The 13,616-nt window shown below is 33.2% G+C and overlaps 1 protein-coding gene across 1 annotated transcript; it reads right to left on the reverse strand.

The window, feature by feature from the left end:
• Positions 1-7,147: 7,147 nt before the first annotated feature.
• On the reverse strand, positions 7,148-10,259 carry LOC147068372 (uncharacterized). The gene is made up of 2 exons (XM_085953408.1): positions 9,554-10,259; positions 7,148-8,286 (listed from the first exon to the last, which is right to left on the reverse strand). The coding sequence occupies exons 1-2, from the start codon at positions 9,854-9,856 to the stop codon at positions 8,008-8,010; spliced, it is 582 nt and encodes a 193-aa protein (XP_085809534.1). The 5' UTR covers positions 9,857-10,259; the 3' UTR covers positions 7,148-8,007.
• Positions 10,260-13,616: the final 3,357 nt, after the last annotated feature.

The raw sequence follows: 13,616 nt of genomic DNA on the forward strand, positions 1-13,616 counted from the left end.
TGTCATTGATTATAATATAAAATTATACCAATCAATAACTACAATGACGTTCATATCCATTTACTATGCGCAAAAAAATCTAGAACTATAATATGATAACGGAAGAATTTTATTGAAAAGTATTTTCAAAGTATCAATCGTGCAATGGTCGATTGAATGTTTGTGATAGTTTGTTGACACTTGATAGGTAACCTTAAAATGGACATTCAGTTGAATAATTTAATTCAGAATTACAAAACCTAACCTAACCTAATAATATTATATTATGTCCAATTATAACTAATAAAACCATCCGTATTAAATTTACTTTTTTTTCTGTCATGTTGACAGTTCAAGAATTCCATACCCTGGCGAATTCATGTACTCAGCAGAAAATTTACCTAATTCATGAATAAGGCAACAGGCTTGACTATTACATGAATTAGCCAAAATTTTGCCCATTTCATGTAATAGTCAATTTCGCACATTCGGTGTAACATATACATACCTTATAATCATTTTTGTAATTCTATTTTTTTATTATTTACATATTTTTTATAACTTACATTTTTATAATCTATTTAATTTTTATTTTTATATCAATAAAAACACATTTACAATTTAAAAAGAAAACTTTTTTTTCATTATGTAGGGTAACTGCATTAGTAGACAGCTTCAGTATACGGACAGTTTTGTACAAATATAACGAAAATAGGCATAGTATGAGAGTTTCATATGAAGGATGACTCACATATTGTGCCTGTATTGTTCCTTGAACAATTACATTTTATTTGTCATGCAAAAAGGAATTCATTCAACAGTATTATCTTGGTAGTGGTGCACGTGCTGACTCAACAAAAAAAATATTCGATTTCTTAAAAAATAATTAGTGAACGAAGATACAAAAAGTAAGTTAAAACTATGATTATTTCATTTATACACTTCAAAGATGTTTCATATTATTCAGTAATAATATGTTCTTGTATATTATTCAATGATAAAAATAATGTATTTTATTAAATTTAGTTAAATATTTGGTGTCCGGCAACTAAAGTGCAGAATTTTATCTTTTTTAGTTGTCGGACGCAGTGTCCGGGCACTGAATTTATAAGAGACATTGAGTATTTGTGTGTGTACAGAGTCACATCGAGGCTTGCTTGGTTTTATACAAGTTAGAAAAGGACAAACATAGAATTGTAAATATTTTTAGTTTTCGGACACGAAAATTAAAAGACCGGTTATTCTTTTTGTCGACGGTCACAAATCGCATTTGACTTTAGAATTAAGTAAATTTTGCAGCGAGCGAAAAATAATTTTATATGCGCTACCCCCAAATAAGGCACACATGATGCAACCGGCAGATGTCAGCGTGTTCAAACCACTTAAAGAAGACTGGAAAAGAACGGTGCGCAAATCGCGAATGGCAATGTGCGATCTACGTATTTTCTTAAAATCCAACATCACTTCAGTTTTGACGATTATGGATTATAGCTTAAAATTGTTTATTTGTTTTTTATTTAGTGAGTAGGTATATTTCGTGATATTTCACATTAACTGATTCCATTGTTTACGGGAAATGACGTTTTAACGGGCTTACCTATTGAATGTATTAATAGTATGTAAGATATTCATTACGGGTTTTCACAAACACTTCAGATAATCAAAATTTGTTTTTTACTTGATCTTTTACTAATAGGTAAGAAGGTTTTCACATTCTTTTATTATATTAAATTACTATATAAACGAAAATTAGCTTTTTTCGATGTCAATGTGCATTTACGATCGGTGAGTGCGCATAGTGCACGAAGAAGCCAGAAGGCATAAGCCGGGTCGTAAATAATGACTCAAATAGAATACCTAGTACAAAACATAAATCAATTAGAATTTATTGATTAATATTTTTGCCACTCGTACCCGTTAGATATAGGGCCCATTATACCACGTTTTCCTCTAGAAGGTATGCATATAAGGTACTTTTAAACACTTTGAACTGATTTTTGGTCCACAAAATCACTTTATATTGAGACGTCACACAACTATCACAACTTACGAGATAGTGGCGAAAGATACGTCTTGATCACATAATATTAATTTATTTAAAATGCAGAATACGAATCGTCCAAAACGCGCGCCAATTTGGATTAAAGACTATAGTCATGTGAGTTTTGATGGAACTGTCATACGTTGCAGTGTGTGTAATATAAATATAGCATGTAATAAAACAAAGTTTATTAAGCATGTTTCCTGTAAGACTCATCAGCGTAATCTTGGTGTTATTGACCATCAAAGTGACTTTAATTTTGACTTTGCTGAATTTCTAATAAAGTGTAACATACCGTGGATGCAAGCGCAGAATCCAATAATGCGAGTTTTTTTAAATAATTGTATAACGGGTAAATACGCCAAAGTTACACTACCTACAGAATCAAATCTACGAAAGCGCTATTTACCAAAGTTATATAATATAGTAGTAAATAATATTAAAATAGATTTAAGTGATTGTTATGTATGGGTAAGTGTCGATGAAACTACGGATCAAAATGGTAGACATATAGTGAACGTGGTTTGTGGACGCTTAGCCGAAAATGAGGTGAAGTTATGCACTTTAATTTCAACAAAAGTGATTGAAAGGTGCAATTCAGATACTTTATTTCATTTAATGAATGATTCTTTGTTTGCACTGTGGGGTGAAAATTATGAATCTAGCAGAAATAAACTTTTAATATTAGTGACCGATGCAGCACCTTACATGATTAGATTTAGCAAAAAAATGAAAGAATTGTACCCAAATATACTACACTGCACCTATTTTGCACATGGAATTAATAGAGTTGCAGAAAAAATTAGATCCGAATATCCTACCGTAAATAAATTAATTTCTAATGTTAAAAAGATTTTTCTAAAGTCTCCTTCGAGTCGCAGCATTTTCGAGCATTCTTCCAAATATACCACTACCTCCAGAGCCAGTAGTTACACGGAGGGGAACGTGGATAAGTGCTGCGTTATATTACGCAAATCATTTTGAAGGGATTAAATCCATAATAAACAGTTTTGATAGTCAGGCTGCATTATCAATTTCAGCTGCTCAGAATGCGCTTCGAGATGGAGATGTTGAAAATGATCTAAATTTTATTAAAAATCACTTCTCAGTAGTAAAAACATCTATAGACAAATTAGAAAAACGAGAAATTTTCCCCTCGACGATCTCCAGACCAGACCTGGTCTACTACAGCACCTTCACCCGAAGGTCCCGAGACAAGCAGCTCCGCCCAACAAAACCCTGAGTACTCTGTGCATTTATTATTGTTGTTTCTTCTTCAATTCTATTTAATTATTCCTCCGTTTGTTTTTGAGTCAAGCTATTCAATTTTAAACAGCCTTGTAATAAGTTAATTGTTCAGATTATTGATAAGCTCTCCTGTACATATAAATCTTAAATATAGAAATATACTGGTCTCTGCTTGTCCCAGGTTGGTTTAGTAACCAATACAACCCTACACACCCTCCCTCCGCACGGTTTTCCAATCCTAAGGCTGATTCTTTTGATGGGACAAGTTCGCAAGGATATAAGGGACGAGTATTGGTCTACGGAACCAATGACTGAAACTCCATATTTTGCTAAAACGATGTCCAGAGACCGGTTTCGGCAAATTTGGAAAGCATGGCATTTTTCTAACACTGAAGATATCATAGATGCAAAGTGAAACCAATTATTGACCACTTTTTACAAAAATTTATAAACAATATTACAAACCCCACCAAGAATTAAATTTAGATGAGGGAATGATACTTTGGAGGGGAAGACTATTTTTTAGAGTTTACAATGCTTCGAAAATTGTGAAATACGGAATACTGGTGCGAATTTTATGTGAAAGTGATACAGGCTATATTTGCAATTTTGAAATATATTGTGCACAAGGACGAAAATTGCTAGAAACTATAAAAAATCTTGGGTCTCCGTATACTAATTAATGGCATCACCTTTATATGGATAATTACTACAACAGTGTCGAAAATTGTAAGGCTTTATTACTACGTAAAATAAGAGTTTGTGGCACCATAAGAAAAAACAGGGGTCTACCCAAATCATTGCAAATGATAAAACAGAAGAAAGGGGAATCACTTTATAAAAGAAAAGGCGATGTATTATTGCAAGTTTGGCAATCTAAAAATGAAGTTCGGATGATTTCCACCATTCATTCAGCTGAAATGAAAGAAAGCCGAACATGGATTGGAAAACGCGCAATAAAATTATAAAACCAACATCTGTAATCGAATACAATAAGCACATGAAATGTGTTGATCGTGCTGATCAATACCTTTCGTATTATTCGATATTGCGAAAAACCACTAAATGGACTAAGAGGGACAAACGATGTACCTAATAAACTGTGCACTTTTTAATTCATTTGTCATATTCAATTCGGTTCATCAACCAAAGATGAAATGTGTCGCTGAGTTTCAAAACCCGCTATAACACCTTTTTGAAATAATTGAGATATATATATCAATGGATTCGTTATTAAAATCTCTACATGAAAATTTTATTGTCTCTTTCAAAGTCCGCTATGATTGACTGTCATTTATGAAAGAAAATCAATGTGTCAATCAATTCACGCTATAACACTATGTGTTACATTCAAAATCCTCTATAACACAACTGACCAATAAGAAGCGAGAATCAGACGAAATGCAACATGGCCGCCAGTACATTTATGTTGGGAGTTGCGGTAGGAGTGCTGTTTTGTTGGTTTGATATTCTTACGATTTATAGTCTTAAAATGTGTGGCGAACTTATAAATATGGTAAAATCTACAGTTCAACGAAATACGCCTTAAACGGTAAGTTAAATTAGACATAAATGTGTTAAAAATGCACAGGTCATCATATGAATTTCCAGTGGCGTGTAACTCAATTATGAACTGGTTAAAAGTGTTCTTTTCTCTAATATTATATTTTTATAATTTATAATTATAAGTTTATTTTTCTGTATAAATTTCTATAAAAACCTTTTGATGGGTAATCGTTATCACCTTATCACTTATCACATATTCAGCAGTGGCAGTGTTATGTTATTTAGAATATTTTCAGTATGATTTTGTGAAGAAAACAGTTTGTTTGTCAAGCACGCCACTGTTTTAAAGAAAATATTTAGCTCTACAGTATTATTCAAATGGTTGCTCTGATATTAAATTTAATACTTTTCATAACATGTGAGCACCAAACCCCATAACACCGATTTATTGGTCAAGCACTAATGCGCTAACTAACTAAATGACGGTAAACCATGTAAATTATTATATTTTGGAGCATTTTTCAATGGCGCCATTCACAAACCGCACTTGTATGTCATCAATGTGTAGGTACTGCGAAATATTTTATAATTTATTACACATAATAACTTAGTTACTTTATAAGTATATCAAATACTTTTCACATTCAAGTTCAAGTGGTGATGCTACTGGCTCAGCGCGGTGACAGATTATTTGACTCACAAATTATGAGAGTACCGCGTCACTCATATTTTTTAAAACCAATATATTTTATTTTATATTATTTTTGTGAGAACGAAAAAATAAGCTATACACACAGTGTTTTTATGTAAATTGCATTGCATTTTTAATTGAATTATTTTTACTGAACAATGAAAAATTGTAACATTTTTAATAATTTTTAATGTTTCCTAATTTTTAATTATGTCTTTATATGTAATATAGGAACAAGATGATAATGTTTTTTTTCATTTTAAACTGCTATTTCAGAATATTTACCTACTTATAATACTAATTTTAAATGAATAAAACGTTTATTAAATACAAATATGTAAATCTTTTTCATCCTACCACGCGCCACCAATGGAAGATTCTGACTTTAAGTTGTCAAAAGTTTCCCTAACAAAATACGCTATAACCTTCAATGGGTATTTCAAAAACCGCTATAACACTATGTTACTTACAAAACCCCCTATAACCAAACATTTAAGTCTTTTATTTAATCAGTGGACTAGAATACAATATAAATAGATATGCAAAATATTTCCAAAAATTATCTATCATTGGGCAAAAAAAGAAAAACATCGATAATCCCTTTATCCATAAACTGAGAAGTTTTTATTGATTTTCTCAACAACACGAAAAGGTGTTATAAGGGGTTTTGAAACTCAGCGACACAAATATAAAAAATTTCTGCATGAAGTAGCATTGCATTGGCTAACCGACCGAATACCTTCTGATGAAGAATTGTACAGCCCGGCTCCGGGACCATCGACACAACCTACGAAGCGAACACCAAAATTCGATCCTCCCGGAAGATTGTCGAAGGACATGAAACAGCACATATTTGGTAAAATTGCAGGTAAGGGTAAGAGAAAAAATCCCCTAAGACAATGTCGGGTATGCGCAGCTCACCAAAAGCGAAGTGAAACATGTTTTATTTGCCAATTTTGCTGTGTACCACTTCACCCTGGAAAATGTTTTGAGCAATACCACACTGTAAAACATTATTAGATTATAAAATAAACATTGTGTTTCGTACTTTTTGTTTATATTTTTTTGATATGTGTAAGTTTTGTGAGGAAAAGTGACAACTGACTGTGCCACAGTGAATCAAGTGTTCCGTTACATATTTCGCCCTATTTTATCTGCCCAGGAGAAATAAAATCAAAACACTGTCATTCCACACAGATAGACCAGTTGTTTGCAGAATGCAATGATTGTACTGTAATCCATTGCAATGCCAGTTGTACTTACCAATCTTCCACTGCTCTTTACATATATTTTTATTATTTGTTTACTCAATTGTTATTGTTGTTATAAACAAGCATATACTTTGATAAATTTAGATGATACATGCACCTTTCTTTAGTATGTGATTGATTATCAACATATAATGGAGTGCATTGATTCTTTGGAAGAATAAATACTATGATTCATAAGTTGAATGGCTTCTTCAAATTAAGCGCGGTAACCGCCTAAGACCCTTTTTTGACAAGAAGCAATAAAATATTATACACTGAATGTTCGCCAACAGCGTTTGGGCGACACGTATTTCTCAAATATTTACGCGATCAGATTTCACACATCCAGCGATTGTAAACTTGCCGGGCATGGCAAGTATATATTATTATTTATTATATAATTATATGATATGAATAAATATGTTATCTTTTACATGGAATGTTTTTAATATTTAATATTGAGTGCCATTTAATAAATTGATATCAGGTTTTTATATTCAGCTTAGAAATATAGTGAAATTATGTACCTAATCAAAGTATTTATAATTTATTTTTAATAATCAAATGTCACATATGATTTCTTTGAAAATTTCAATCGAAAATATTGTTTGGTTTAGAAGTTGTGTCAATTTTAAGAAAGCAATATATTTTTGCGCTAATCGCGAAAAACGCCCGCCACAGGATATGTCTATTGTTCCAGGCGCCCGATTAAAAAGTGTTAATATACTTGATGCTGACACATAATACAATATCAATTCACCTATGTCTCTCATGTCTCTCTCTTACAAAAACCACAAAGAACGATGACTCCAAACAACGAAACTCCTCAGATCCTCATCCGCCACTTTCCTCGGAGTTACAGTATGTATGATCTTATAATTAACAAAACGAACAAAAGTTTGTATTAAATTGTCATTTGATTTGATGTATTTGTTAATTTTCTTGTAATGGGCGAAGATCAACTTGTAATTTTGACTGGTATAACGGTATGGTAACGTGACCATCAGCATCAGGAATCTCGGTATCAGTTTTTATTTATATATCGCAATCTTCATGTGTAGTTAAAAAATACTGATGAAAATTTTATAATAAACTATGAACAAAATTACAAATCAACTCAGTTTTAGCTATACTTAGATGAGACCATAAGATTCAAGACAGAGCAGCGTTTCCCAATTGATCAGTTTTGATACCGCCTTACTATTCCATAAAACTATGTTGTGTTGAATATTTACATTCTACAAGGCAAACAATAAATTCGTGCCCGAATGTACAAATATATAAATTATTTACTATCTATCCCAAGCCTTGAATTTTTGGTAAAAATCCAAGCCATTATAATTTACTGATGGATAACATTTGACCTTAATAGATGACACTGCTATCGGAGAATCAAACTGCTCCTCCTGAATGTAGAAATCTTGTAGATCGGGTTCCATATCTCTCCGCTTCACCGGAACATGTTTGAAATTGGCAGGTCGGTGTCGTACCGTTTCCGTCTCGCTTATGTTAAGCGCTACGAGGTCCTTGTAAATTTTTTCATTGAAGTGGAAATTCATCTGCTGCGCTATCTATAATGAAAAAGCAATACTGTAATACCTTTACTAAAGCAGACTTAGCTATAAACACACACACACGACATGGGCAAGGTAGTTTTAATTGTGTTTCAAATCCAACGATGTCACCTCACGCTACACCACCAACCTCACGCGTGATAAGTTTTTATTTCCTCTTCACATTTTCGATACACGTGATCTTGGTGTTTAGTAGTTCAGAATGGAGCTACAAATGACAGGTAATTGACACATAACTTTTTTAGGTTGCCAGTTCTGGTAAATGTGCCGCAGAGGTGGACACGAGATTTTACAACTTTCTTTTTAGACCAAACCAAACCTAACCTAATCTAACCTACCCCAACTTAATATTACCTCATATAATCTTATTTGTGATAATGGTGTATCAAAATGTATGAAAATTTCAAATTTTCAATTAACGATTATTGGATCGAAAAGAACAGACTCGACAGAAAAAGGTATTTATTATAATTGTCTACATGGAATAAACTGTTTTTGTAAAAAAAATATTATAAAAGCTTGTATCCACCTCTGTGGCACAATTACCCCAGTTATTATTAAATGTCAACAAGTGCTATGTTTAAACAGCCTCTCTCTTGGCTGTAACTTTTAGATATCGAGATACAGTTTTGAGAGTTTAGATGGCTAACTTATTGTGACAATTATAATACCTCAATACATAAATATGATGACCCTCGATAGCCGCCTTGTGTATAAAGCCTCAAGTACATTGAGCTTCTTTACGAGCTGTTTATTGGCGAATTTAAAAGCGGACGATTCAGCTACTGCGATTTGATGGTTACACACAAAACTTTCCATTCGCTGAGAAGCCACAAGCCAGCGACTATTTTGACAGAACGTAGTTCGTTTTTTTACCGGGAGGTTGGTACTGCGCTCTACTGCGCAGACGCAGTAGGCGCAGCACGCCGGCGTGTAGCGTGTAAAGTTGACCAGCTTTCAACTTTTCTCGGTAGAGTGTTTACAACCTGCTTATTAGCTTATTCGATGATTACACTGGGCGACTTTACAGGCAGATTGTAAATTCGCCAATAAACAGCTCGTAAAGAAGCTCAATGTAATTGAGGCTTAAAATAGATGCGCTGATGCTCACGTGACATGATGATGTATTTCTAACCATACTGGGACAGATACTGGACAACGCATACAAACCGGATCCCAATAATTTATATTCAATTTCTGTAAAATTAACACTTGTCATATCTACTTTGAAATGATTTATGGATTGCAATTAATAGGTACATACCTCTTTGTCCGCAAGAACTCTGCTCGCTCCTTCCATTTGCTGGAGATTGTATTTCTCAGGGGCCAGTTCTTCAACAGTTTTTATTTGCTTCACAAAAATCTTGGCTGTGTGCAACTCGGGATCTGAAAATGTACTCGTGAAATGGCGTGAAATTTGATCAGATGCTGACTCACGCAAACTGGCTACATCAAAACACACATTGGAGTGCGATGTTTCTGGGGGTTGGCTCTTTCTGTGAACATTTCTTTCTGTATTACGTACTAATTTTTTCACACTTTTGGCACGTGTGGAATTTGATGCCATCTTCTTTCTTCCTTGAGACCGGTGCCGACTACTAACTGAACGCCTCGTTATTAACGGTTTCTATCTTAATATAAAGATATCCGACATACAATCGAAATAGGTCGGTGTAAATAGGCACTAAGCGATACACTTCATTTTCCAAAGTTTTCTTGAGTAAATTACGTTCATAAACACTCACGCCACGTGCGTATGACTGCAAATATTCGGCCTGTTGCCGGTAATTAGAGAAGCATCTTATTATAGTCACTTTGTCGACTGAATAGTGAATAATACCGATGAGACTGTTCTCCGTATCTTGAACTTTCGAGTTTGTTTGTTCACTTTGTTCTCACTGCGTAAAATAATATTAATGCAACCAACCATCCAACAACGACCCGACGCTCTCTCATTTGTTTGTTTGTTTGCTTGTTTGTGTTTGCCATACTGTGTTTGCTATATTAGTCTATGGTATGGTGTTTGCTTTCAACATGAACGAAACAAATCAAATTAAACCATAGACATTATAAATACAAATTGTAGTTGACCGGAAATGGTTTGAGATTTGACGTTTGGTTCAGTGTATCATTGAAAATCAAACCGTTCTCGGACCATCAGAAATGGTTTGACATGAAACGTCAAACCAATTCGGACGATCCATAGACTAATAAATGGCAATCTGTCAAAGTGTTTTGGCATTTCGGCATTTATATATCGTGAGGTGTTCATATTAATATGTTAGATATTTACACCATAGGAGTTCACTTGAATTATATGTATTATAGATTAATAATCAATACCTATTATTCATAAGTAACCATACGCGAACAAGACGCCGCTTTTGGTGTTATTATCTCAAAATCCGGCACTATTTTCTATGCAAGTTCGATTTAATATCATTACTATAATTATTATGTCAGACAAAGAATTTATTTATATTTTGTAACGGAGATTCTAAACTACAAACTGTGTTAAATCAACCCGGAATGATCTTTATATTACCCAGCGAATTTAATATGTTCGATTGTCGTCTAAGTCACAATATCATACTGTCGACATGAACAAGTGGTCAATTATGAAAAGCTCTAATCAAAAGTAATTTTTAAAAACTCGTCATACCTATAAATCTTATAAATTAACTAAATGGCTACCTATTTATGAAGCATTCTTTATATTTTGTATATTTAAAATGAATGAATACGACAGTTTGTTAAATTTGTATTATTGTAGACCACGATAGAAGGTTAGAATTTCATAACAAGTTGACGTTTCAAATATGTTTCTGTTTTAGAGACTAATATATTATGAATTAATTTTAAGTACTGGCAACACTAATTAGTTGTCTGAAAAGCGTTTCCGTGGACATTCTACCAAACGGTTCCAAATCAAATAAATCCAACGTGCCATTTGATTCGTTCAGTTCAGGTTCAATGATACGAACTTTTTGTGGCTTGTGCAGTGCTGCCAACTTTTTGTCATCGTATATAGGACGCGGTCCAAGAAATTATAGTATTTCGGCCAACGGCCAAAGAGATTAATAATTGTCTTTGATTTCGGCCAAAAAAATATAATGAAAGGAGTTTTACCTACCCCAATAAAACTCTTATTATTCATGTTGACTTTGAAGTCCTTGACATAGAGTTTGCTCTTCCTTTTCCGCGTGAGGAGTTATTTTACTAATTTATCCAAAGAGATTGGACTCCTCTCCAGAGGTAGCACACAAAATATGTCAGTGTGTACTCGTTTTGTGAGAGAAAGTTCTATTTCTCTGAAATTAGGTTCACTTTGCTGCAAATGGGCCATACTCGGACATAAAAACGCCCCACTGAGTATTTTTTTTATCAACACATTTGCTTACAACCAATTTATGATAAACGTATTTTCATTATAAAAAGTTCCCGCAATAAAAACTTTATTAGGGATTCAGGGTAAGAAAAAATAATGCAAATGGATGTAAGTATTTTATTTTTAATAACACAAAAAACACAATAATATTATGAAAAATTATACACAAATCAGTTAATAGCAAATGGTTAAATATTGGAATAAAAAATATGGTCTTGTTTTTACATATTATTGTTCTATATAAAATATCATAGGTAGCATTATTGTTTAGATAAAACGGTTAAATAAAAAACACAAATAATTACAGTTAATTACAAACAAAAAAAAAAGGTTATTATATTACCTACCTATTTACACATGTGTATTTGAGAAAATATTTTATGAAATAAAAATATAACATGGGTTCGTTTTTGACATATTGTGTATAAAATTACTTGTTTATATAAACCTATTAGACACAAAATACAGGTAGGTATGTTGGAAATTTGATTATATAGTTAATTACAATATTTTATCTATTTAACTTAATATTATTATCAGATAAGCCCTGCATATATATTTTTTTTTAATTTTGGATGCATACAAATGCCTCCCCTTTGGTGCAGGGCAAAATATATTTAACTCTGAAAACTATTATAAATTTATCTAAATAATGAGATTCAGAACTACAAACTGTGTTAAATCAACCCGTAATGATCTTTATATTACCTAACGAATTTTATCAATTTAATAATATGTTCGATTGTCGTATAAGTCACAATATCATACTGTCGACATGAACAAGTGGTCAATTATGAAAAGCTTTAATCAAGTTATTTTTAAAAACTCGTCATACCTATAAATCTTACAAATTAACTAAATGGCTACCTATTTATGAAGCATTCTTTATATTTTGTATATTTAAAATGAATGAATACGACAGTTTGTTAAATTTGTATTATTGTAGACCACGACAGGAGGTTAGAATTTCATAACAAGTTGACGTTTCAATAAATATGTTTCTGTTTTAGAAATTAATATATTATGAATTAATTTTAAGTACTGGCAACACTAATTAGTTGTCAGAAAAGCGTTTCCGTGGACATTCTACCAAACGGTTCCAAATCAAATAAATCCAACGGTGCCATTTGTTTCGTTCAGTTCAGGTTCAATGATACGAGTTACATTATGATATGGCTCAAGGAACCAGGTAGAAGTTACCTGGTTCAAAAAAAGTCAACATGAATAATAAGAGTTAGGTAAAACTCTTTTCATTGTTCGAATTTGACTTTGAAGTCCTTGATGTGTTTGTTATCACCTGGTGTTGGGATGCCAAATTCCTGTATGTGACCATGATTCATTGACGAGGTATTATAGTCCAACGTGCCGTTCAATGTATAGGGTTGAATAGAGAAGTTAATGGTTCTTGCCCCTCCTGATGTTGGTGTGTCCATCGTTCTCTGGTAGTAGGTAGTCGTGAAATGTCGACCACTGCGCCAGTTACCCCTCTCTAAGATGTCATCTATCGGGTATTTTTCTAGCCAGTTTAAGGAAGCCACCGCTGATCGGACACTGCCTGGTGGTTCTTGTATCCCTGCTTCTAACAGGACTGACCTTATCCAATTCCCTATAACTGCCCTGGTGGCTGGTTTTGGTGGTCCTCTTGAAGATATAAATAATTCTGAAATATCCTCACCTTCCTCTTTCCTTCGGTTTGACACGCATACGAGTTTCCATAGCCAGAATACTGGGTCGATGTTCTGACATGTGGAAGTGCTTAACTTCCATCCCGATTGACGATGCTTGGCAGTATCTGTCTTTGCGCCAAACACTGGCCATAAAATTATGTGGTCACCTTTATCCACTAATCCATTGTCTACTATACTGAGTAGTGTGAGGTCATGAACCCTTCGTCCCAATGCGAGAAGCAGCAGAGTATGGCAGAGTTCTTCTAGACTGT

The sequence above is a fragment of the Rhyacophila brunnea genome, unplaced genomic scaffold (assembly GCF_057557595.1).
Source record: "Rhyacophila brunnea isolate RB1 unplaced genomic scaffold, BYU_Rbru_1.0 scaffold_3, whole genome shotgun sequence".
Taxonomy (NCBI): domain Eukaryota; kingdom Metazoa; phylum Arthropoda; class Insecta; order Trichoptera; family Rhyacophilidae; genus Rhyacophila; species Rhyacophila brunnea.

Coding starts and splice junctions, on each gene's coding strand:
- LOC147068372 (XM_085953408.1), bottom strand. CDS start 9,856: ATGGCATCAAATTCCACACGTGCCAAAAGTGTGAAAAAATTAGTACGT. Junction 8,287..9,553: donor GAGTTCTTGCGGACAAAGAG/GTATGTACCTAT, acceptor TTTTCATTATAG/ATAGCGCAGCAGATGAATTT.